The 26,166-nt window shown below is 42.7% G+C and overlaps 1 protein-coding gene across 5 annotated transcripts in view; it reads right to left on the reverse strand.

Moving 5' to 3' along the window:
* Positions 1 to 26,166, reverse strand: part of kiaa1109 (KIAA1109 ortholog) — a 65,181-nt gene that overhangs the window by 27,677 nt on the left and 11,338 nt on the right. For 4 of the 5 annotated variants that reach the window (XM_053335873.1, XM_053335874.1, XM_053335871.1 and 1 more), the window contains exons 16-51: positions 25,831 to 25,928; positions 24,857 to 25,041; positions 23,994 to 24,100; positions 23,612 to 23,844; positions 23,209 to 23,427; positions 22,674 to 22,811; positions 21,789 to 21,965; positions 21,029 to 21,157; positions 20,393 to 20,512; positions 19,941 to 20,272; positions 18,539 to 18,789; positions 17,971 to 18,205; positions 17,231 to 17,722; positions 15,762 to 16,035; positions 15,248 to 15,385; positions 15,064 to 15,134; positions 14,783 to 14,956; positions 14,053 to 14,173; positions 13,735 to 13,884; positions 13,000 to 13,127; positions 12,431 to 12,633; positions 11,938 to 12,138; positions 11,596 to 11,807; positions 10,848 to 10,999; positions 10,172 to 10,322; positions 9,875 to 10,027; positions 9,372 to 9,612; positions 9,000 to 9,148; positions 8,225 to 8,456; positions 6,850 to 7,011; positions 4,765 to 4,949; positions 3,904 to 4,079; positions 3,129 to 3,735; positions 2,044 to 2,242; positions 529 to 792; positions 116 to 209 (exon numbers count right to left, since the gene is read on the reverse strand). In XM_053335873.1, the coding sequence (XP_053191848.1) occupies positions 116 to 209; positions 529 to 792; positions 2,044 to 2,242; positions 3,129 to 3,735; positions 3,904 to 4,079; positions 4,765 to 4,949; positions 6,850 to 7,011; positions 8,225 to 8,456; positions 9,000 to 9,148; positions 9,372 to 9,612; positions 9,875 to 10,027; positions 10,172 to 10,322; positions 10,848 to 10,999; positions 11,596 to 11,807; positions 11,938 to 12,138; positions 12,431 to 12,633; positions 13,000 to 13,127; positions 13,735 to 13,884; positions 14,053 to 14,173; positions 14,783 to 14,956; positions 15,064 to 15,134; positions 15,248 to 15,385; positions 15,762 to 16,035; positions 17,231 to 17,722; positions 17,971 to 18,205; positions 18,539 to 18,789; positions 19,941 to 20,272; positions 20,393 to 20,512; positions 21,029 to 21,157; positions 21,789 to 21,965; positions 22,674 to 22,811; positions 23,209 to 23,427; positions 23,612 to 23,844; positions 23,994 to 24,100; positions 24,857 to 25,041; positions 25,831 to 25,928 (7,153 nt within the window). The remainder of the gene's footprint in view (positions 1 to 115; positions 210 to 528; positions 793 to 2,043; positions 2,243 to 3,128; positions 3,736 to 3,903; positions 4,080 to 4,764; positions 4,950 to 6,849; positions 7,012 to 8,224; positions 8,457 to 8,999; positions 9,149 to 9,371; positions 9,613 to 9,874; positions 10,028 to 10,171; positions 10,323 to 10,847; positions 11,000 to 11,595; positions 11,808 to 11,937; positions 12,139 to 12,430; positions 12,634 to 12,999; positions 13,128 to 13,734; positions 13,885 to 14,052; positions 14,174 to 14,782; positions 14,957 to 15,063; positions 15,135 to 15,247; positions 15,386 to 15,761; positions 16,036 to 17,230; positions 17,723 to 17,970; positions 18,206 to 18,538; positions 18,790 to 19,940; positions 20,273 to 20,392; positions 20,513 to 21,028; positions 21,158 to 21,788; positions 21,966 to 22,673; positions 22,812 to 23,208; positions 23,428 to 23,611; positions 23,845 to 23,993; positions 24,101 to 24,856; positions 25,042 to 25,830; positions 25,929 to 26,166) is intronic. The other variant, XM_053335872.1, reaches the window with a different exon arrangement.

The following is a 26,166-nucleotide window of genomic DNA, read 5'->3' on the forward strand; positions in this document are numbered from 1 at the left end:
TTAGATGAAGTAGAAAATATAAAGCTTCTTTCTTTTCAAGCAATTCCTTTCAACTAGAGACATAAAAACCTTTTATACTGTGTATTAGCAGAATTAATGGTGACTTTGTACGTACTGGATGTCAGGTGTTATGCCCTCCAGCAGAACAATGTTTACTCCTCCTATATGAGCCGATGCGCAGGTCTCCGTCATTTTCTGATGTAGAATATCTGCAGACACATGACCGTAAAAATATTAAACAGAATAGCAGGTCACAGTTTTTCAGCATCAAGATTTAAAGTTTGTAGTTTTAAAAAAAAACTGTTATAAACTGATTGACTGACTGACTTTTTATTCATCCCCTGAAAACTGTCTTTCAGTGCTTGATTCATTACAGACAGAAAACACATAGGATAAATTAAGATATAGGTGACCAATTTGCTTGAGGTGACAATACGAGTAAAACAAACAAATAAAAAAATTAAAAAATAATGGAAAACTAAACAGCACACTAGCAAAAAGGTGCATGCTTTAACCCCGTCCCCTTACCTTTCATCTTCTCCTTCAGGGTGAAGCTTCCGTGGATCTTCTTCAGTTCCGCCTCCATGGTCAGACCGCCGATGTCGGCCTCCAGATGGGTACGGTTCACCATGCCGATGCCGAACACGATGAGGGTGACGTGCTGGGGCTCCGAGCTCACCAGGCTACGCCGCCTCCCGCCTGCGCCCAGGGGCTTGTTGGGCGTGGTGGGCTCCTGCTGCTCGTTCTCGAAGATCACTTTACAGAGCGGCTCTGAGGGCCGACGTCCACTATCTGCAGGAAAGATAATGAGGGGGCAAAAAATATACAAGTAGGATTAGCTGTGATACATATTATAACTTAAAACCAATTACTGGACACATTTTTTAAAGAATAGATTTATGTAGAAGTAAACTGTGATCCAGTGTTTGTGAATTCCAGGATTACCTCTCACTTACTCTCCTAACTTCAGCTTGTGACGACCACTGCACAAACTCACAAAAAAGTACTGAGCAAAGTTTTAGTGCCTGAGGAGCAAATTCTATCTCTGCATCAAGGTGCGCTCTAGCGAAACACTGTCCCACCATTACAAGCTTATACTTAATGAACTCCTCAGGGGGAAGCTGTGAGCTTTTAACGTCAGCTAAAAGGTAATATCAAGGAAGATAATGACCATAAATAATTAAATAATACAGCCAATGGGAATGGTAAGATATGACACAGCAGAGTACAATATTATGATGTATTAAGTAGGGAACAGGTCACTAAATGAATTTAAATACAGCAGGAAGCTGTACTCCTGATGTCAGTTTGCAGGCTGGGACAAAAAGGGGGGCTTCTCTGTTAAGTGGCAACTGCTTACAAAACAACACATGTTGATCAAACATGTTTTTTGTACCGTGTAGTTTTGAATAAACTTTATCTCTTTTTTTCCAGTTTACTTTTGTTTTGTCTTTTTAATTTATTTTTTTACTCTTTTAATAAACTTTTTTCTTTATTCTCTCATATTTTTTATTTTCTCTTATTTCATTTTATTATTTATTTATTTATTATAATATTTATCTTTCTCATTTCCTCTCATTGCTTTGTTACCAATTTTTCTTAGTATTGTTTTCTTTGTTTTTGTTCCTTTTCTTCATGTTGTCCTTGGTCTACACTTGTTCTGTCTTATTATCAGCTTGTCAATCAAATGTGAAGCACTTTGAACCACATTGACCTGTATGATATATGTGATATAAATAAAGTTTGATTGATAGATTCATTTGTATAGGTGATACAGCAATACATTAAGAATATGAAGAACAAAACTGACACATCAGTAAAAAACGCAAAGATATGCACTTAAGGTGAAGACAAAGAGATGAGAGGATGAAAGAAAAGAGGAAAAGGGGTGCAAATGAAGAGTCAGGAAACAATGGGAAAAAGCAAAAAAGTACAGAAAGAACTTGTGCAAATAATGTGTGGAGAGAAGGTATGTGATGTAAAAGTGGAAACTGAAGCACAGGAATGAGGAACTCTGCCTGACTGTTGGATGTGGATTCCCACCTGAGAGGCAGTTCTCTGGGGAGCTTTTCTCCAGGATGCCGGTGGGATCGGAGATGAGGGAGTAGAAGTTGAGCAGCTTGTACATGTTCTGCCAACATTCTGCTGACGGCTCGCTCTGCTCTGACACCGTGATGGAATCGGAGTCATCCATCTGGATGGCCATGTGGTCCGCCACGTCACGGGAGCCCTTTCTTGACACCTGAAGACGTTACGGAATGTTCCATGTTACGAAACGGATAGAAATGCCACGATATGCATCACGGGTTGAAAGGGTAAATAAAAAGCCTGGCTAGTGCATTTATTTCTTCTTTTACTGACCTTCTGTTTACTCTGACAGTTCAGTTGTGAGCTTGTAAAAGGTCACGACAGTTACAGCTAATGAGACCTTGAAGATGACAGCAGCTACTTACAAAACAAACCTCATTATAACAGGGAATAACTGCTTATTTCAGCAGACAGAGATTCCTAAAAGAGCTGATTTAGATAATACAGTGCCTGTGAAAAGTACTTCAACTCCGTCATGAGTCTCTGATGAGATCATCTTTAACTTTAATAAAAATCTCCATGCATCAAAAAGTGCTTAGCTTCTCAAAGTTTGAAGCTGATGTTCCCACCGCTGATATTAAATAACTCTCCTGGTGATAACTTCACCAGCCAGACGGGCTACTGCTCTTTAAGTTATGTATGAGAACTGTGGACTGAATAATAGACTTCATTTTACAAACATATCACATTGTAGTTCAGTGAATGGTAGCTGTTCTGTGAGGCTTTTATAATCTGCTGGCTCCCTCTAGGGTTTGTGTGTATAAACAGTTTCAGTTCAGAGTGGATTTTGTGATAATACTGATCTTATTTAAGGTCTGGATAGGTGTGCCACTGAGCAATATCTGAGACATATTAACACCTGATCTGCCATCATAAGCTGAGGTCCTGAGGCAGTGCTGGCTGCTCCCACAGTAGTGTACTCTGTACATTCAATATGAACATGAACTGTTGCTTAGCGATGAAATTCCACAAAAAAATTCCTCTGTCTGTCTTTTCATTGTGTCCTTGCTTACAAACATGTCTGTTATTAATCGTGTTACCTTAGAAGTGCGCCGCTCTGAACGCCCAAGCGAGCTGCGTCCCCTTGGCTCCCTTCTCCCCAGGGTGTCCATGCCTGATGGAGGTCCGTTGGGAGGTAAACCCCCAGTCCCCCCGGCTCCTCCTCCTCCACCTCCACCTCCTCCTCCTCCCCCTCCGCCCACCCCTCTCTTGCTCTTCAGGGTTTGCGTCCCGCTGCGTCCCGCGCCGTTGAGGCTGCCTCTGGAGCTACGGCTGAAGTCGGACGACCTGAAGTGGCGGTATGGCCGGGCCTTGAAGGTGGGCGTCGGGGAGGCCGAGCCGGCGGTGTAGCGGCTCAGCTTGATGTCCGTCTGCGTGGCCTTGATGTCGTCGATCATGGTGCTGAACTGGTGGATGAGGCGCACCAGGGCCATGTCCACGCGCTGGCTGATGGCCTGGCAGGCTGTGGTGAAATCGCAGTGGAACGTGTTGTACTGGCGGCGGTTGAGGTCGTGGAAGGAGAGCGGGGCGGCGGTGGGGCCCTGCGGAGCGCTGGTTGATTTCTCCATCACCACCGCGTTCAGGCTGAATGTCTCAATCAGCAGCGCCGGCTTGAACTCGAGAGGAGGGAGGTTCACCATGCCTTGTCTAAAAGACAGAGTGAGAGCAGATGAAAGGTTATGTATGAGTGCAGCAGACATTCTCCACAAAATACCACAGAAAAATGACAACAAGAAAGAAAATGAATTCCAGTTCCATCTCAGATCATCTTTTAGTGTTGCCATTTTTACATGTAATGATTCAGACTTATTTTACCTCCTGGATCTTTTATTTTTGCGCTCTTTCGAAGTGTCTGAGTCGACTATGTCTGCTCTGAGACACTCAAGGTTGCCAGAAAAAGACAAGTGCTCTCCAAAGTACATCTTGTAACTAAGAGGAGTGGAGTCTTGGGCCTGGATGCCTGTATAGCTCAGCAAAGGCTTGAAAACAACCTGAGGGGGGGCAGAATGAAAACAGGGTTTAAGCAGCAAAAGATGATGACTAATAATCAAGTGAACATTTAAATAAGACACTTTCTCCTTCAATGGGTGAATTTAACTACTAGCCAAACAGATGTATATTAAGACTTCATATTTTGCCGGTTTTTATGTGATCAACAATTTGTATCATATTTATTAAGATTTATTAATAAGCTGCCTGGTGAAGATTTAAACACAATAGTAGATCCCAACCAAATGTAGTGTTAGGGTTTCCTTAAGATGACTAGAACTGTGTAATGGTATTGTAACGAAACATGCTCATGGGTTCAATTAACTGGATAAACTAACTAAAGTATAAACAGGATGATAAGTCTAAACATTTTGTTGTAACACAGCACACAAAATTAAACTCCTCCCTGCCTCCCTCTTCCCTCTCAAATAAAGTAGAGTTGAATCTCATTAAATTGTCCCTCCTGGCTCCCTTACAGTCAAGATGGTGGTGACGCTAATAAAAAATAGGGACTTATTCATCACGTAACGAGTGTAGCTTCAGTGGATCAAAACATATCATGTATGGAATTAATCTGCAGATGCTACGATTCAAGATCCTGCAGTTGTGGCTCACTTGCTGACCCTACCAGCTGGTGAAAAGGAGTGAATAGGTTTTTTAACAATAGGGAATCAAATGACAAAGCACCTGAGCGTCGGCTAGCTGAACAGCAGCCGGACACTGATTTCCCTCCTCGATGTCGGCCATGTCGTCCTGGCTGGTGCTGTGCTGGGAATGCTGGGAGTGGGTCCCATCCAGGGTGTTCTGGTCGCTGGACAGCACCGTGTTGAAGTCTGACGCTGAGGGGATGGTGGGCAGGTTACACGTCCCTCCTGAGGGGGGGATGGGAGAGGTTTTAAAACACATAAACTCACCAGATTATGTGAGCAGAGCGGGGGTTACCTGAAAACGTGTGTACACTCTACATGTAAGCAGTAGTAAATGATGTGCTGTGCAGGGAAACACTTCACCTCTCTAGTTTCTCATAACAAAGATGTTAAAGTGAGTTAAACAAAAGATATAATTGGAGTAACAATCGCATTACAGGAGGCGTTAAGAGGAACTTAATGGCCATTTTATGCAGAATTTGGAACTGCAAACAGCCAGATCCCCTTCAGTTAATGTGTTCGTGAGGAAATAATTTGCTGCGCTGTCACTGACTGACACCTGGGTGAGCAGATGATGACGAAGCTGATCGTCTCAGGCACAAAGCCAGCCATACACATGTGTTTGCATCCGCACGATCAAGCTTATTCTGATAAATAGTGTAGGTAAGATGTATTTTCTTCTTCTTTTCAGGGATCCGTGCGGGTGTTGCCAAATGATGAGCTGCTATTACGAGAGGATGAAACAAATGCAGGGTGCAGCTGTTTGTAACTCAGGAGGTGAGTGGGAGTGTAGAGCAGAACTGTGAGGGATGAACAGAATTTCAGCTTCTTAACTCCACTAACATGCTATTCTTCTCACAGTGTGTTTGGTGTGAGCGAGGAAACGACAAGACTTGAAGAAAAATCACACCATTAAAAGTCAGATACAAGGGAGTCTAATAAGTTACAACTTGAGTCTAATGACAGCAAACACCATTTGTACTGATGACTCAGTACAAATTAGATGACCACTAAATTAACTGACGTATAGGGAATCTAAATTGTATAAAGGAAATAAACCCTGATACTGGATCTGTACTCAATATTGGCCAGCATTCAAGGTTTGGCGACCCCTATTAGTATCAGGAAAGAAAAGGTGGTTTGTTTGTTTATTTGTTTACTTGAAAATAAAATTGGATCTACGTCGCATCCTTTAAAATCAATAGGTGTAGGATCTGAAATGTTCTGACTTTCAAACACAGCCTCTTGGGAGTTTGTCTAATTTTTCAACAAATAAAAACATCCCATCAGAAAAATCTGCTCTAAATTCTATACATAGCAGCTTTGACTAACAACACGCCATGCATAATCTATTGTTATTCTGAAATGAATCAATTTCATTCAGGGTGAATAGGGGTGTGACGATACTTCAGTTTTACTTTCTGAGTATGAATTATCATTCGCAGTACGCAATATGCAAACACCATAGATATACATCCTATAGAGATAATTTAGGTATTTATGGAAATAACAAACAGAATAGAAACAATTCTAGTACATAAATATAAATGAAATAAAGGATCAAATTATCACAAATTCTAATGTATTGCTAATAGAAAACACAAATCCTATATCACACAAATACACAAGTAGAACAACACGCTCTTTTTTTTTTTTTGCTGTGCGCGCCCCGTGCCACCCCCTCAATACTGTTTTGTGAGAGAGCATTCACGTTAACAAGAAATATCGTCACATTTTGATCTTGTGATATCTTGTGGCACGAGATCTCGTCACACCCCTAAGAGTGAATAAAGAATATTTTCTTATTCACAGACTGACAACATACCAGCTCTGCCAGGAGATGCTGAAACAGGTTCTAGGTGACTATTACATTAACGAGGGGAAGAAACTACTTTACTCGTTTAGCTAGTTGAGCTAATTGGTTCACAAACATCAGCACAACACTGAGCAACAAATCCCTGACCTCCTTCTGGACTGTTAACGGATGGCAGTGGCTGGTACACATAGTGGTTGACGGGAGAATCCAGCACGTCTATTAAAACAGCATTAAATACACATGGAGCTCAATTATTCAGCAGTTTTAACTATAAAACTTGGAGAAATGTTGAGGAAAAATGTATCTCACCTGTCTGCAGGCTGTTGTGCTGGGAGCGGTTGACTGGAGAGTCTTGGACTCCGGCCCCGCTCCTGTTGCCCACAGCGTTGGACATCCAGTTGTAAAAGCTGACGGAGGACGGTTCTGACAGCAGCGGGTGCTCAGTCAGCATGTCTGTCCCTAAGCTGTTTCCTGAGGCGCGGAGAGAAGAGACGTGGTTTTCAGAGCACATTAAATCACTGAGCAGATTACTAAAAAAAAAATTGGACATCATACATTAGCGGTTTTCTCGTATGAAATCCAGACAATGCCCAGAGAATTGTTGCTCTTTCATATATGTATCACACAGCAGGGGATTGTCTGTTTTATATGTAGAAATACTGCATTTAGGTATTAGGTTTTAGGTAAAGGGTGCAAAGTGTGCTGAAGTCGTAATTCAGTGTTTTTAAGCTTTACATCAGAAATAAAACAGCTTTATTTTACAAAAAAAAATCACAGGAAGTCATCTCTCCCATAGCAGAGCATGAAGCTAGCAGGCCCAGTCATTCATCCAGCACCAGTCGCATGTGTTAAATATGAGCTGTGGATGATAGTGGAGGTGACTGCTGGAAGTCAAAGACGTCATATTTAAGTTAATGTCCTGCTTGTTCAAAAGCTGTTTGATAAATGGTTCATATTGTTGCCTTCACTGCAGGATTCTGTTGCACTTTGTGTCACCAAGCAGTTATAGCCCACTCGCTTGTTGTGAACACTCTGGAGAATTCACTACTGTATTCATACATGGTCTCAATCAGATCTTAAACATGGACTCTGAAGTACAGAGCTGGTATGGTAATATCCAGAAACTTTCAGGGTGGTACTGCATGTGTGAAAGGGGCTATTCATTGACAACTGTTCACATATCATCTTCATCAGACATCACAGAGGAACATGTTTCAATCTAGGGAAAATTTATGACAAACTGTTTTCAAACTCTGACTCTATGAAACCCAACCTCACAACAACAACAAAAAAACACATTTTATAACATTGGTCCAAAATATGCAGTTATGTTTTCTCCCCACACTTTGTTTAAAGTTCATCTCCAATTTAAGTTCTTTCATGTATAATGTGAAATGACACTGTTGTGTAAAGATGATATGTTTTTAGCCTTGCTAACTGTATAATTCTAGGGTCCATTTGTACATTTGTTCAGAATGGGCAGGAGCTCAGGGAAAAAAAGATATCACATTAGTTTGATATTATTCACATGATTGAACACTAGAGGTCAGCATTGCAGCAAACATGACAAGTACGCTGTTACATGTTGTCATAAAATTTAAAAAAAAAAAACATGGTTACCAGACCCTTCTACATACTGTAGGCAGCAGCATAGCAACACAGCAGTGATGCCGTCGATGAGTACCTGTGCGAGTGAGGGAGCTGCTCTTTGCTGCCGTGGCGACAGACGGCTCGTTCCTCTGGGGCGTGCCCTCCAGCAGGTTGTGCAGGCTGCGAAAGCTTCCCGTCAGATTGCTCAGGAGACTCTCCTTCCTGGGGCTGTCCTTGGCTGGCAGGCCAGCACGGCTTACATGGGCGGGTGAGTCAGCTGCTGTGTCACCGCTGGTGTAGCTCAGCGACTGGTATGGATGGGAGCCCTGGGTATGACAAATGTACAGATTACTGACAGGAGGTCATGTTCACACTGTGCCTCTGCCCCTAGCTTTTTTTTTCTTTTTTTCCATTTTAAAGACGAGCGGGGTATTTTTGTCTGCCGCGATCTATCACAGAAATAGTCTAAAAGTTGAGGTAATAGCTCTTTGACAAGAAAGAGCCAAATAGCTCTCACCATACCCTGAGATGGTATAAATAATCAACACTTTAACTTGGCAGAGAAATTGCAGAGTGAAGTGCCATCTCATTGTCAGCTGTGATCTCTCTTGGCGCTCTAACAGTGGAATCACCTTCATAACACGGTCGGGCACAGTCTCCTTCCTTGGAAGTGCTCCATAACATTCTCTTTAGTGGTTTTACTTGTATTGAAGGGTTTCTTAAAGTAAAATCTCACAGGCTGCAATTGTAAACTGCAATATGGTTTATATTAAGTGTGTAAAGGAAATATGCTACAACCTAATGCACTCCAATATACATTCACGACACCTGGCTTAGAAATATAGAAGAACTTAATCTCAAAATTGTACCTTTATCCTGAGTGCTGACTCGCTGTGTGTGTGGGACTTGGAGAGTTTCCTCATGATCTCCACCCCGCTGACAGGACCGGTGTTTGCTTCTTTTGGTGGCGGGCGACTGCATGCTCCCTCCAGCAACATGGTGTGTTCGCTCACTGTGGCTTCACAAAAATGACATAGAATAAAACTCCAAGAAGAAGCACGTGACTGCTTGGAAAAAGTAAGATTAGGAAAATCACGTTTTCTGCTAACAAGTGATCACGGTGCATTTATCTCTGTTCAAACACACAGGTAAAGGTTAGGAGGTTGCTGCTCCATCTGTGCGTAACAGATGGGGCGGATCAAAATTATTTTCGGCGCATTAAAAGCTCTGAGCTCCCCCACCTGCGTCGAATTCAAATTCGGCTCCGTCTGCGCTGGTGTCGCTCTGCAGTGCGGCGCCGTTATCCAGGCCTAAGATGGTGTCGCCCAGGCTCTGCTGAGGCTCCTTGGGTTTGGTGAGCTGGTTGGGCCTAATCAGACCGATAGCCTTGAAGCCTTGAGTCACCACAATGAATTTCATCCATTGTCTGGCCAAAGCTACCAGACCTTTCTTTAGAGTGACGAGAGCTGGCACCCCATCATTCTGTGATGGAGAGGAGAAGAGGACAGAAGTGGATTAAGTGCCATGGTTTTACATTGGCAATGGATCAACTGAAATCATAAAGGGGAGCCAAAAGCGCTTAAGACCACTTAAAAGAATTGGCTGTGAAATATTTTGGGAACATATAGTGAACCTGAGGGGCAAATTAGGCCATATAAATTAATTATGTTTTATTAGTCACTTAACTGTGCATGGTCAAATTGGGAGGACAGATTGAAAGGAGATTTAGAGTCATTGCACTCACCATGGTGGCCTCCTCTATGACAGAGTAATCAGCCTGTTGCAGATAGCGGTGCAGGATGTTGCAGAGCATACAGGAGGGGTTCTCGTGCAGGTAGCGGGCTCGCTTAGTCACACGGTTGTACTTGCTCCGGATCGGGATGTGGATGCTCTTTTTCTGTTGGATCACAACAAGGGGCGATGGAAAAGTCATAAAACATGCAGATAAAATGTGTTTTCTTTTAACTGATTTATTAATTCAACCATGTGTGATCATGGGCTACTTGGTGAAAGTATTTGTGGTCACAGATGTATCACTGACCTCAAGAGCTTCTGTCATGATGCAGCCCATTACAGCACACACACGCAGTGTGCCCTCCATGTCCAGTTTGCGTAGAGAGGATTTGAGCTGGTCAATGGGAACCAACCAGGCTCCGATGGCCGGTGTAGCTGTGCTGAGTAGATTCAACTGCCTATAATCACAACAGAAAGTAAGTTCTTCACTATATCCTGAAATACACTCATATAGTTACTTTTTTCTCCTCCTGTTCCAGATAAATAGCTATAACATGTATTATTATGGCTTTAGCTGTTTTGCAGTGGTCTCTCTCACAGCGGTTAAGACTTTATTTCTGTCCCTTATTGGCTGGTTAAGTTGAGCTATAATAAAGCTCAGATCCAGAACTCTTGCACCTGCCTGTGAGCCTTTTAATTTGTTGACCTGTGAGGCTGACAGGTCTGCATCAACAGCAAAGTTCATAATGGTTGACAACAGTTGCCAGGGGCACCGAAGAGAGTATTTTCATATAAACCTCCTGCAGCAGATAATATTACTGCTGCCACATGATTGACGGTAAAAGTAAACGACTGGTGAGTTTAAGTCTGAACTGAGTTGACCCTATTTGTGCTGTGTTGACCCTATCTGTGCTAGCACAAATGACTGACTTCCTGTAACAACAGGAGAGCATATTTATAAGGAGCTCCACAATATGTCGTACCTGGAGATGGCCTGTGAAGGTGAACGCACGTTAGTAGGAGCAGCAAAACTGAACCAGATCTCCCTGATGGTCAGCTTCATGCTGCTGGAGTCAGGTGGAGGGGGCATGAGAGGTAGATCTTTCTTCAGGTCGTCTGACTCAACACCTTCATCCTACAGGGCAGAGGAGAACAGGATTTAACGAAGAGACAGAGAAGTGCATCAAATTCCGTATTGCATCATCAACACTGCATCACTGAATATAATCTATCTGCACCAGTCCTAATGGTTCACACACATGGTTGTGAGTAAGAGAAATCAAATCTTTGGTTTGGTCAAACCCAAACCAAAGATCGACAACTGGCTCTGACATTTGTTTGTGTAGGAAAACAACAGAAAGTATAGAAAGAAATGTATAAATTATATTGTGTGATTTAAGGCTGAGATTGACAACATTTTGATACAGATCCAGGCTCAATCAGAACTCTACTACAAGCTTTAATTCTCTGCTAACAAGTGCACATCCACCTGCATTTTCTATGACATTTGTTATAGCATATAAAGTAATGACTGCAGAGACTAGAGAGAATAGCGTGTACAATAATGGATGGAAGGATAGACAGATAGAGTGCTTTACTAATCCCAAAAGGAAAATTAAAGTCTTATAGCAGCCACTTGATATAAATGAAAATATAAAAAACACTGAGGTCTGTAAAAGAAATAAATACGTTTAAAGGCTAAATCATACACAGTTATTCCCCGTCTCTCACCTGGTCGTCTGAGTCTGAGTGCTCGTTGACATCAGAGGCAGGGCTGACAGTATCGTGCGGCAGGTTGTCGTCGGATACGTCAGTGCTGTAACCACTTCCTGTCTGGGAGCCTGTAGAACCGTTGGACTTGGACATTCCAGTCTTCCCTCCAGTGTCTGAGCGACCCATCACGCCGAAAGTGTTGTAAAGAATGGCTCCTGACTGACGGCCCCCTGCGGCACAAAGCGTTATATATTCACAAATGAAGTCACACACACACACACGCACACGCACACGCACACACACACACACACACACACAGTCACACTGTCCACAATGTAGAGACAGCTTGGGATATTTTACCTTTGACTGTCAGGTTCTCGATGCCACATTCGAACATGATCCAGCCCCATTTCTCAAGAGAGGCGGTGGAGCGGCCAACATCACCTGTAGTAGCTTGGGCGTCTGTCTCATCTACCATTGAAAACTCCTCCATCTCCTCCAGGCCAAAAAGCACCTTGGACTTCTCCATAGGGATGGCTGTGATGGCGCAGGTGCCAATGTCTACAGGAAGAGAAGGAAAAACAAACTAAAACTAAACCACTAGAATATTGTTTTGAAACATTATTAGATATTTGTGATAAATAATACATGATGTCAGAGTTGATAGCATTTTATTTCCTTGCATGGCTGATATGAAAAACATATATTTACCTTTGCAATTTGTTTTAATTTGAAAAGTTTATAGCAGACAACAACAAAAATCTAGAACATTTTTTAGTTTTATCTTTAAAACACACTAAAAGTCAGTCTCAACATTTTTCTCTGGATCTCTACCAAGTGTCTAGTTACCCACCCGTGGAATCGAGGCCTCGCAGCTGACTGTGGATACGATGGACGTTGAGCCTAGCTGCGATCTCTTTGCCTTTCTCGATGCCGGCGTTGGAGCGCAGTGAGCCGGACGACTGAGGCTGCATCTTGGTGGCCGAGGCGTACTTATCTAACATGACGGACGGTCGGCCGTGTTCAGTGGTGTTGGGAGTCTCTTCTACGATACCCCTGAAAAGAAAGAAAAATCCATAATTTTGAATCGATGCTTGGACATGAGTTAAGTTGCTTTTATGTGCATGGCAGGTGTTATTTAGTTTGAGCTTTTTGGAAATGAAAATTGATTTTGAATCACACCCCTACTGAATCTAAAGTGCACAGTGTCCTGTGCACATGTTGTACTCCGAAAAGCTTAGTCATTCTAGACACACACACACACACACACACACACACACACACACACACACACACACACACACACACACACACACACACACACACACACACACACACACACACACACACACACACACACACACACACACACACACACACACACACACACAATTATGAAATGAGGAGTAGTTGAGGTTTTACCTGTTCATTCTGAACTGGGTGGCAATCCTGTCAAAGCACAGCGCCACTAGAGACACATGTGTGACGCACTTACTGGAGCAGGACGGTGACCCCTCCTCTACAGAAGCCTGCAGGAGGCAGAGGTTCACCTGCACACAGAGAACAAAACCAAAACAAAACAAAGAGTAAACCAAACTGAACCAAACCCTAAAATGCTGAAAAATATTGTCCTCTAAAAAACATATTCAACAAAAATCTGTAGCTAGGTTGTAAATAGTAGTGATACTGAAGAGAACCTTCTTTTTAAAAAAAAAGTTAAAATTATTCCACAGAGATCAATACAATAATAAACAGATTAGTCATGCTGTGTGTGTGTACTATTTCAGTCCTTTCTATATGAAGATACACAGAGAGAAAAAGCAATGGCTGCAAATGAAAGAAAATATTACAAGTCCACATTCTGTGTAATAGACTTTTAACTTCTGTTCAGTGGAATGGAAAGAAACATGGTTGTTACATGTTGTTACAGGCTGCATTGAAAACATATTATTTTACACTTTACAAATGAAATAAAAACATGGCAAGTTCACTCGTCATCATTATTCTACACAAACACTGAGCGTACTGTATATTCCTCGTTTAAATGTAAAGTGATCTACAGCAGCGATTTCGTGCTTGCTCTTGAACCTCTTTTTGGTCAGAGCACATTTTCAGGAGCACTCCTGGTCTCTCATTATTCGGGGTCATGGATCTCACCTTGGGGATGGAGACGTTGGCTTGGAGGCCCTTGATTTTCACATTATCTGGTTTGACAGACAGGTCTGTCTGGCCGTGAGAGATGTTGAGGGAGCCAGGGGTCGTGCCCTCTGTCTTGGACAGCTTGTGCTCCTGCTTGCCTGCTTGGCTCTGTGTGGATCCAGATTAAAAAACAGTGGGATATCAGTTACTGCGCAGCAAAGCCCAAGCTTCGATTTACTTTTAAACTGGGTGGATGGTTTTATTAAATCTCAGAACATTTAGAAGAAAAACACACATTAAACTCTCTTGCTCTGTTCTGAGTGTTGCTTCACTTACAGACTCAGTGACGGTGGACTTGCTGATTTGATAAGCCTCATTGAGGACTTTGCCGTGCAGGTCGTCCAGAATACTTGCAGGATGACGAATACTGGCAAAGTGGACCATAGACTCAATGTACCTTGAATGGAGCAAATAAACAGTCAGCTGTAATCAAATAAAACATTCCAGAGCATTATACAAGCTTTGTTTTAGTTAGTTGATATTGAGTTAAAACACAGATGTCTGAAACTGAACTGCTGCAAATTCAAAAACGGCCTAATAAAAAATATAATCACATTTACTGTCAGTAAAGATGATGGCCACTATTCAACCTCCGAGCCACAGATTATTAACTCCACACTGCACTAGCCCACAGCTAAGTGCTTGTAAGAACATTGTTAACCTAGTGCGGTTAGCCTATAGCAAACTACAGTTTCACACTGGTAGATAACCAAGAATGAGAGCAGACTCTGAAGCACTGTCAGCAGAATTTTAATATCCAATATGTAGTTTGCACAGGGATTAAATTGGTTTAAGGTCAAATCTTAGCCTCTGGCTAAAAAATAAATCTCAACTTCGAATGTGAGAAACAATTATTTCAGCTACTGTATTTATTTTATATTCTTATGTTACCAACAAAGCAGCAAAGGCTAATAGAATATATTTAAGCATTAATAATATTTTAAATAAGGAACTAGTGATATTTTCATTCACACATAAAAACCATAACATGACGGTTGTTTGTTACCTGTCCAGGGACTCAGCCACGAGGGGAGTGAGCACCACATTGATGGCACCCTTCACCTCCACTATGGCTGTGGTCCTGGTCTGAGCTAAGGGCTGCTCTAGAGTCCAGTCATCTGTTGTTGTGTCCTCATCCGTGTTCTCCATGGCTCTCTTATCCAGGGGAGTGTATGGTGTACTGGAGAGGAACATACGTACGTCTTATTATGCGCAACAAAAATACAAAAATTATACTTTCCTAAATGGGTGTGGTTTTATAGCCAATTTAAAAGCTGCTAAAAATACCTGGTGTTCTCTCCCATCAGCTGATCTCCTCTATCCAGTAGTGAGCTGGCTGAGAGGCCCTGCTTTATCACCTGCAACGCAAAACCAAATCCTAAAACTGATACACTTGGTGCAGCTTATTAAAAGTTTATAATAACTTTAATACATTAAAGGCAAAGATTATTATATGTCATAAGTAAAAGACCTTAAAACTAGGAACAGAGAGCTGGTCAAAGGAGGCGGAGCTCTCTTCACTTGTAGGCGTGTCCAGATCAAGGGGGCGGTGCAGAGAAGACTTGGAGGTCCTCTTATTGGTGGGCTGCTTGACAGACCAATTACAAACCTGGCAGATATATGATCAAACAGACTAAATTAGACAAAAACAGTAAACACAATGAACATATTGATTAATATGTAGAGCCACATAATGTATTTTATCATCCCTTTGTGCTGTAGATCCTGTGAATCAAACATGAGTTAAGGGGAAGCTGTTTTTCTCAGATTGGAAGCATAAAAATGAAGCAAAACAACACATGCTTTAATCTACACATTCACTTTGAAGTACTTTTTCATCATGATCCTATCATCACAACACAACAAGTGTACCTGCAGAGGAAAGGTGGATTCTTTCATCAAAACAAATCATTTACATAAAAATTCATTTAGCCTCCTCGCATGTATGTTCAGCCTCAGGGATTCGCACAGATGACAGATGTTACCTGGTAGTGGGCCAGGTAGCTCTGGTAGCACGCCATGACGTGTGGCTGCCGGGTTACGGGGCCGGGCTCGGCCGTCTTCTCCGCCTCCACCGAGCTCTCCTCCTCCATCGCCAGGGCCGAGACGAAGGAGGCCTGGGACGTGTGGCTGGGCAGGGGCTGGGGCGGCAGCGGGGGCAGCATCGGGGGCATGGGCAGAGGACGCGGCTCGGTGATCAGCTCCCCGTTGAGGACGTAGGTGAGAGGACCCTCGACGCTGTGGTAGATGGAGCTCCGGCTGAGAGAGAGAGATGGGAGGTCAGAACATGAAGAAGTCATGGTGTGGGTGTCAGCCGGTTATTGTTTGGGGTGGTAGATAGACTCATGTTTTATTTCATCTCTGGAAATAAAATTGATTTTTTTGTTGTTGCTGTGTATAGTTTTACATTGTCGTGCCGCGCTTTATGTTTGGGCAGGCTCATGTCAGCAGGAACTTGTCATGAGGCTGAATTCATTATTTATGTTTGTGTGAGGGCTATATCAATCAAAAAGCGTGCTCAAATCAATGTGTGAACAATTTTGGGGGTAATAGAAAAATGACAAGGTACTCGCAGAACAAGACTGAAATCCAATTTGCAAAACACACCGGCAGTAAGTGGCCGCCCGTGGATCAAACATCTCATTTGCTACAAACCTTTCTAACATCACATCCATCCTTGCGTGATCGAATCAAAGTAATGAATGAAATCCGCAACGTGTTTAGCTCGGGGGGTGAGGGTGGGGGAAGACGGGTGGGGTTTACCCGATGAAATGCAACACTTGCTGGGGTGTTACACATTAAAGTGTCATTACATGGTAAAGTATGCCTTTATAATCATTGCAGTTGTCAGTGTGAGTCATCGGAAAATACTCTGGCCTTCCGATCTGCGGTGGAGGACGTGTTAAAGACCTTGCTGTTACACTAATTCAGACACATTTGTTTTTATTTTCAAAAATGAAGGTTTCTGTATTGATTCAAACATAAATTCTATAACTCTAAATGGGGTCTATTAAGACTGAGTATCTCAGCAATTGAAATTCAAGTGTAACAATCTGACAATCTGGAGACACTTAATAGAAAATCAAATGCCTAGATTCATCACAGGCGTTAAATGTAACTCATAAAAAGAGGGCAAAATCCTCCAGAATGGCCGCTTTCACGTTTTTTTAATAAGGAGTAAGACTTTAAGCTGTCTGGCAAGGTCAGGAGATGCTAGACAGGTCATTAATTCATCTGCTCCTACAGATGAGGAATATGAGACTCTTTGATGTTACTGTGAGCAGTGGAGAATCTATCATCACCTTGATCCTGTGCTTAACCTTGGACTCCACTGGACCATCTACTTATTCTTCTCTTAGCTCTTTAACTTTGAAAACTTTTGTGAGCTTCGCCGAGGCTGAGCTCCATCAGTGGACTCAATCATTATAAAAGTAAGTCATCATCTAAAGCCAACCTGTAGTTCTCCATGTGGTACGGAGGCTGCTGCGGCTGCTGCATCTGCTGCCTCCTCTTCTTCTTCCGGCCCGGGTACGTCCCCGGACCCTCGTCTGCGCTGCTGATGGGCTCAAAGTCCTCGGCAGCGGAGAAGTACGCTTCGCTGTCGGCCACGGACATGCTGGAGTCGGCGGAGCGGTACTGGTGGAAGGTGTTGGAGTCCGCTGAGGGGGTGAAGGGGAAGGAGCCGTAGCTCCTGCGCTGACGGGGCGAGTCCAGGACGTTCTCGTCGCTGCGGGAAACCTCGCTGCTGAACTGGACGCCTCCGGCCAGCACAGGGGGAGGCTTGTCGGTGAAGACGGCGGCTGACAGGCTCTTGGTGCTACCCAGCCGGCCTGAGTGTACTGAAGACTGACGCTTGAGAGGAGAGCAGAGGGGTGAACGCATTGAGGAGCGGTCCTGGGAACTGTTGGGTGAGACGGGCGAGACCTCCGGGACCTCCCCTAGGGTACTATGACCATAACAGGAGCAAATGTAACACTTAGAAGATATTACAAACTGTACATAGACATTTAAATTCGATGATAATAATCAATGAGTACCAAGTCAAGTTTCCCTTAGGGGACAATAAAAGCAACCAAACTGAACTTTCTACTAATATTCATGTGCTCAGTATTTTTTTCATGGTAAAAAACCCTACATATAAAACAAAATGTAGTATCCAGCATCAAACAACCTGTCATTATTGATTTTACTCACTCAGCAGGGCTTTTGCCGTTCATGGGGAACATGCGTTCCTCTGTGCTTGGTGAGGGAGTGTCCCTCTCTCCGGCCAGCAGGGGCAGCGCAGCACTGGAGGAACTATTTTCTTCAGAGGAGGAGGCAGAGCTGTGGGAGCGTTGGGGCACCTGGAGACTGAGGTGACCACGCCTCTCAGGCACCTCAGGAGGCAGGCATGGTGAGTGCGTCTCCGTCTTCAGTCCTACAACCCTCCCTGACAAAGCATCGATTGGGTTTAGTAACTGATGCCTAGAGACGTTATTAAGCCTACACATTTTTTCCTCCCCTTTCCCTTCACTATTTAGCACCATGAGCATAGATAGGATTGCAAATTTGGCAGACAAGAGAATGATAAAAAAGCTCCATGTATTACCATAAAAACATCAAACAATCTCATATAATGATCCCCCGGATAGATAAAAACCTGCAATCTCACTCTCAGGGGTCCCCTTATGTGAAGACTAGTTACTCCTTTAGTGATGAATTAAAACATTCTTCGAGGGAAGAAATCAAGGGAATGTAGAATATATATCTGGCAAACCCATACCATCCACTTTGGGTGTCTCCTTGGTAATAATCCACTCCCCTGGCTGTAGCAAAGACTGGCCATAACCCATATCCACATCAGTGCCGGAAGAAGAAAACGCAGACGAGGAGGAGGGCGTCAACTCCTCCAGCTTGAAGAAGTCCAGACCCATGTTGGTGCCGCCGAAAAACCTGCAGCCCCCGAGGCAGCCGCAGCGGTTCCTGGTGCGCTTGTTGCGAACGCTGGCCTCTTCTGGCCACAGGAACCAGAGCCTGAGGAAGAGGAGGGAGACACAGAGAGATGAAGGACACAGTCAATTAAAACAGACAGGATTTTGGGTTTGTTGGAAGATGAAGAGAAGCTTTGTGTTCTCTTTCAAAGTGTTTTTAAATATATTACAGCTGATACTACTTTTGTACCTTTGAGACAAACAACAATGTAAATACATAGATAATACATACTTGTAACTAGGGCCCCACCAATACTGTATTTTTTGGGCAGATGCCAATATTATGGAATAAAAAAATTCCTATATCGATATATTGGCCGATAATCTTACATCTATACACACAGAATATATACATAAAATGCACATACAATTTAAAATCTGAAACAAGACATTAGTGCACTGAAACAATAAACGTATAATTATAAATTCCTATAAATACTTAGAACAAAAAACATATGTACATATTTATTCATCTTGAATTAAGAAAAATGATCAAATATACATAAAACACCACCTAAAAAAAGATCAGCGCATATTGGACAACAGATATGCCGATACAGACATATCAGTGATAGGCCTATATTGCCCGATAATATCAGCTGACTGGTATATCGGTCTGGCACTACTTGTAACACATATAATACATAGCACATCTCACAAACCACAGAGCAGTAGCTTTGGTATATTAGTTTACAATAACTGGTGATATATCAAATTCCAATGAATAATACTAGCACTGATATTGATTCCCTGTAGACTTTTATAATATTTTGAATTATTATGTTGAATACATTGACACAGTTGGTGACTAATCTACTGGCTGATTATCAAATATCATAAACTAAACTGTTTTAATACACTGTATCTGCTTGAGCATGACTGGTATTGGTGACTCAATATACAGAAGTGTGATACAGTGAATGAGTCAGTTCCTCTCTGAAGAGAAGTTTCAGTACAGATATTGCTGTAATATAACGCTGCCAATGTCCCTTTACAGAAGGGTGCAACTTCCTGTAAACAAATTCACAGTGAGCAACAACAGACTGATGATCTAAGGAAGTAATGCCAAAATGATGAAAAGCTGCTCTGGGCTAGCTGAAGAACATCTGTAGAAACATTCATGCTGCCCACACAAAATGTGACACGGTGCACACAGAGAAGCAAATAACCCACGACAGTTTGTGCTTTCTCTACCTTTTGGTCTGAGCATCGTGTAGTTCCAGAAAATGCCTCTGGACTTCACATTTGGCAGGGTGGTCAGCAGCAAGAGCGATGTCTGCTGTGATGAGGTTCAGGTTGACTGAACCTGCCTCCAGCCAGACAGAGCGTCGCAGCAGAGGGGGCTGACCGAGACCCAAAGGCTGACCCGGACCTTGACACTGTCCGGTCGGCTGCAGCCTCGTCGCCTCGCTGTGCTGCTGCTGTTCGATGTACTGCCGGATGTTTACGTCCTGCACTACAGCGCTGATGCCCTCTCCCACTGCCTGGTTGTGCAGGTTGCAATTAGCCACGCGAACGATTCCCGTCTGGAGAGGAAAAGATGAAGGAAGAAAATTAACATAACCTCTTTAAAAGAAATCTGAAAGCATAGTCCACTTTTCCCACTATATTTAAAATGACATAAACACATGGTTGGTGCTAGTTACCTTAATGTTAGCAGCACAGCCATGCTCAACGACGAAGAGGTCCACTCCGTCCACGGCCAGTCGGGTCATGGTGTACTTGAGCTCCTCTGATGTGCGGCAGTGACCTGGCAGGCAGGTCAGCTACAAGACAAGTAGAAACTTTTCAATGCTTCTGACAAAAGCAATTTCCTATTTCTCCTGTAGCCACAACTGCTATTTGTCAGAAACTAATGAGGGCTCTCAGGCGGTTTTTAAAAATATCCTTGTTAGTATTCACACACAAGACTTTCTGCGGACTCGTTTTCTTCCAACACAGTTTCATATGTTAACACGGTGTTGTGTATTTATGTTGTGTATGTATGGCTTCAGTGAGTTGATGTATAGGTTATTGTTAAAGGCTGGTTGTTATTCTGAGCTTTCTGAATCATACATCATTAGACAGATGGTCTGCAGCCGCCTCCGTTTATTATCTCATCGTGCTCACATTTCCTTTCATATTGGACATTTCAGACCAGCATTTAAATCTCACACAAAAAGAGTGTCTTCAGCCATAATGAGCTAATTCAGTCGCTGAGATGCAAACACAAATAGCTGCAAACAAGTTCAAAGGCCTTGTGCAGCATGCTATATTATTCATGGTGTACTGCTTGTTTGTACCTTGGCGTCACAGATGCGACGGTCCACACCATGCTGGCAGATGACAGAGGGCTTGGGTTGATCTAGCTGGAACTCGCGGGAGACCACGTGGAAAACAAATGTCTCACCCCACTCTATCAAACTGGCCACCTAATAATCACACACACACACACACACATATAGGTGATTAAACATTAATACATGTTTACTGCAAGAGCAAATGCATTATGAATTCACAAAGCTGGTGTTTATTTAAAAAATACAGTTTGTCAAGTGCTTTGACACAGCAGCACGCACATGCACGCACACACACACACACACACACACACACACACACACACACAGCTGACATAAACATCCACAACATCATCATAAAGTACTGTAGGTAAGAGTGTATTGAAAGTAGGGCTCGACTGATATTGGATTTTAGGAGCAGATATTAGGTATTAGGGAGAAAAAAAAACAGTAAACTGGGAATTTAATAATTATAATTAGCTATGAATAAAAAACAACAACACACTGAACAAGAAAACATGCATATATTAAACTTGAATTAAGAAATGCTGCCTATAAAAGTTAAAAAAAAAGAAATAAAATAAAAAATATCGGACAACATATATGCAGATATCCATATATCTGTAATAGGTCAATACTGGCTAATAATATCAGCTGATCAATAATATCAGACGGGCTCTAATTAAAACTACACACGCTATATCTCAAATTTCCATTTAATATCAACCAATAAAACACAAACACACACATACACACACACACACACCTGTGGAACAGTGACCCTGCCAGTGAGTCCCCCGGCCTGCATGTCAATGAGCCATGCGTACTCCATTGTGTCACTTCCCAGAGGGAGGCCCTGAGCAGAGAACATGGCGTGTGCCCTCATCTGCAGACCCGACAGACTCAAGTGGCCGTCCCTCAACACGCCGTCCGATGTTGGACGCTGTAGGCAAAAAGAACAGATTCACACAGACGCTCATTTTTAACTTGTATCACTGCCTTGAAGGGTTAAACCCACAGAAACTGAAATTATATGATGTGTCATTATATGATGGTGTCAAAGTGAAATCCGTGATTGTTTACCACAATATGCACATGCTAGACAAAAGAGAGAGAGAGAGGGCAACATGTTCTGCGACAGGGAATAGAAAAATATATTCACTCTAAACAGCAAATAGGCTCAAACTCATGGCTGAAGCTTAGAAATCCTTTGTTGGTTATACAATATGCTCGAGCTTATGCAAACATGTGGCAGGTACTGCCGACCTGCTTCACATTATATAACGCTGACCGCAGGCTTTATCAAGGGTGTTTTCTATGGACTAAGTCACTCTTTATGTGACCAGATTAAAGTGTAGTTGTTTGTGTATTAGCAGTTTAGTCCTTTCACATGTGAGCCTTGACACACAGTTAAAGTCTGTATTCCTGTACTTTATAAAACTGTCTTGCTGAGGCTTTTAAGTGCTTAATAGAGGGGCCAACATAGTCCTGTAGCCAAAGGGATAATCATGCTTTTTTTGTTCATCTGTATTCCTGTTGCAAAGCTAAGACACGTGTTTGTTTTAAACCCTGCTTTTATACAAATTCGATCCTCTGATTTGTAGATGAAAATGTCAACGGTGCAGCGGCAGATATGATGGGTTTTCTTGACCTGGTAGTTGTCACTGACAAAGATGTGAGCAGGAGACAGGAGCAGCTGAAGCATCGTCTCCTTATAACCCTTTTTCATCTCGAAACTCAGGCGCTCCAAGAAGCCCGACGGACCTTCGGGACCCTCGCTGCTGCAGTGCTGGAGGCAACCGAGAAAGTAAACAAAGACATACAATAAGATGCAGATCGAGCCAAAAAAGCAAGACTGGGAGAATTGGACTGAAACTGGGGGACAGAGGTTTAATGAAATGGGCTTTTTATAGTGTATCTAAATGCTTTACTAGAATGTTCTTCGCTCATACTGCAAATGTATTATTCATTATGTCTTTCCTTTATTTTCACATTTTTTTCAATAAATATGCATACAGTAAGTTAACATTTTCATCACTTTTATTTCACACTGTAGTGATGGAGTACTTCCATTATCTTTAATCGCATCCAATTCGCTGCACTTCTACGCTTATCTACTCTTGCTCTCTTTTAAAAAACAAGCAAACAAACCATTTAACAGAAGTATTGGCAGTCATCAGTCTTACCATTGGCAGTCTGCCGTGGACTTTGTACAGGTTGATCAGCACAGTGATGTCCCAGGGCCGCAAGTCCAGGGGATGGATGTCTGAGTTTCCCTTCTGTTCGCTGTCCTCCATGCCAAGGGGAGACCAACCCAGGCCCGAGGAGGTGGAGGTGGACAACACGGGGCTGGTTACTGCCTCTTCGAAGTCTGTGTACATGTCGTCCTCACCAAAATAGTTCTCCTGAGGAAACAGTAGAGGGGGATTATTAGGAAGGTGTTTAATGGGTTATGGTTAGGATTGGGGTTGGGGTTAGGGTTAGTACGTATGTAAACTCATAATAGCTTGGCTTTCCTGGTGCTTACTTTATCCAACATCTAATCTACCATATATCACCAAAAATCAAGAAAATAAAGTATTACTGCACCTTGATTGAGATAAGTGCTCGGAGCATAGGCCCATACAGGATGATTTGAGAATCTGGGGACATTTCCATTTCTACATGAAGTCTGTCAGGAGGCAGCTCCGAGGGGTCAGTGGGCACTCGATTGTGTGCAGCCGAAGCAGACGTGGAGGTGTAGCGCGGCGGGGGGTTGTGGGGTACAGAGGTGTGTTCTGGGGGCCGCAGAGCCGACAGCATAGACTCCTCCATCTCAGACACTGGGGAACAGTTTGGACAAGATTAAGGTGAGACGCTTGGCTTTTAAAAGCAAAGGTTTCAAAGACAGACAAAATTCCAGCCAGTCCGCAGTCTTACAGTTGGCTTTAGAAGGAACAACTGAGAATTGGTAGTAAAGTAGAAAGCTTACACGACTGTTTGAGTTGCTCGTCTGCCTTCTGGGGATAAATGGGGTGCCAGGTGTAGTCAATGATGAGCAAGAAGTTGGGAACACTCCAGCAATCCACCCAGCCAGCTCTGATGTAAGGAAGAAGAATGTCCAACCCAGAAAAACAGTCATCACACTGAGTTTATCATCATTTCAAGTGGATTTTCCAGTTCATCATTTGCTTTATGAACCGTACAACTCGAGGACATACAGTACAGGCTACGGGCTGCAAATGGGTCGCGCCTGATTTCCCTGCAGCATCGAGTGCACCAGTCCAGGCAGAATTCAATCGTAACCTCCCAGGGGGTAAGCGGGTCTCACACAGTGCTACATCAGTGCAGTCTGGCTCAAGGCTATACATAATAAATGATCTGGATGTTAAGTTACCATGTATAGACTGTGTAATACATGTGGTACCCAGCTGCAGTACCTCTATGAACTTTTGTTGACCTACAAGTGAAGAAGTAGAAGTTTTAAAGCTGGGCTGGTATGACGACACTGGTGCAAGCTCAGAGAAAAGGCAGCGTTTATATATTTTACCTCTAAATCCAATAAGTGATGTAAAGTTGGTTCGTATTTCACACATCTGAGGATGCTAAACAGAGCTCAGCAAAATTGAAACTGTCAAAACAGTTTTATTTAAAAAAGGGATTTTACATTTTATTTAAAAACTATCAAAGCCAGTCTAAGCATTAAAAGTGAAGGTTAGTTCATTTACTTGATATTACTACCCACTAACTTTGCAAAGTTTCTTTCTTTCCTTTGCATTGATGTGAGTCAACGTTACGGCGATTAGTCATTTTTGCCCACAACTAAAGAGAAACTATTCCCAGGTTTACACTCACTCTGCGTGGGTGATGTTCCTCCACCGGGATTTGGCGGGTTTGGGTGGGGGAGCGCCTTGGTTCTCCCCTGGCATAAACATGTCTGGGGGCAGCTTGACGTTCTGGTAGTCTTTGGCGAGGGTGAGGAGGGGGCAGCGACTCGGGTGGCACTCTGGCAGGGACAGTCGCATATCCGTATCCTCCGCCTGAGGAGGTCGAAATGCACGTACACAAACACACACACACATATATTAAGTTAGTGTGAAAGGGTTCATGCACATAGCAAACACATATATAGGGTTGCAAAGGGGTGGAACATTTCCCATACATTTTCGATACATTTCCAGAAACTTTCCATGGGAAGTTAAGCTGGGGATTTTTGGGAACATTCCAAGTTGGAAAGTTTCCATAGGAATTATGGGAATATATGGGAATTAACTGGGAATTGGGGGTAAATTATACAAACTGTATACAGAGATAAATATAAACATAAACAAAAACGACATTTTGACTTATTTATTTGTGATTAGAACTTTAATCAATTCTTTCATGGTTCAAATGTATGTCTTCAATAGTCCGGGGTTCTAGAAATCATGTGTGCATGTGATGGAGGAATGCACAGTACGTACATGTAGGGGGGTGTGGCCCTGCAGTAAGTAATGTGCTATGTGCATGTGATTGAGGAATAGGGTAAATATTTAACTGCCCACTCTCTATATTAAATCTGGTTGTTTTTACAAAGATTATGCTAGATGTTTTTTATCTAACTACATTTAAAATTCCCTAACATGCAATTTTGTAAATTTATTTCCGTTAATTCCCATGGAAAGTTTCCAACTTACCAATTACCCGAATTTTGCAACACTAGACATAAGAATAAAAAAGTGAGTATGTGCAGTCGTTCTGCTGTCAGACAGGAAAAAATCCTTCAACTCCCAAACCAGACATTTAATTGACTTTTCCTGGAACAAATACTCATTTAACGCACGACTAACCTTCAAGCTGAAGCGGGTATTGCAGGTGGTGGGAACAAACTCGTTGAAAGGCAGAGTGAAGTCTATATTGAGTGTCTCGCCGCATGCTGCCAGGTACACTATAGAAGATCAATAAGGCAATTGATTAGTCTGGACTGTTTTGGGGATTAAGCAGAGTATATACACTGTACAATATCTCATGACTTAATAGAGTCAAAGCATCCTGTCATATGCATTAGCCAGCGTTATAGAGGCATTAAGTTATTGATTACTTTCATGGCTCAATTTATTTTTTTTCACCCCTTGTTTGCAGCAGTGTTAATACTAAAGATTTGTTACACAGCAAAACTATGAGAC

The sequence above is a fragment of the Scomber japonicus genome, chromosome 16, assembly GCF_027409825.1.
Source record: "Scomber japonicus isolate fScoJap1 chromosome 16, fScoJap1.pri, whole genome shotgun sequence".
NCBI lineage: Eukaryota > Metazoa > Chordata > Actinopteri > Scombriformes > Scombridae > Scomber > Scomber japonicus.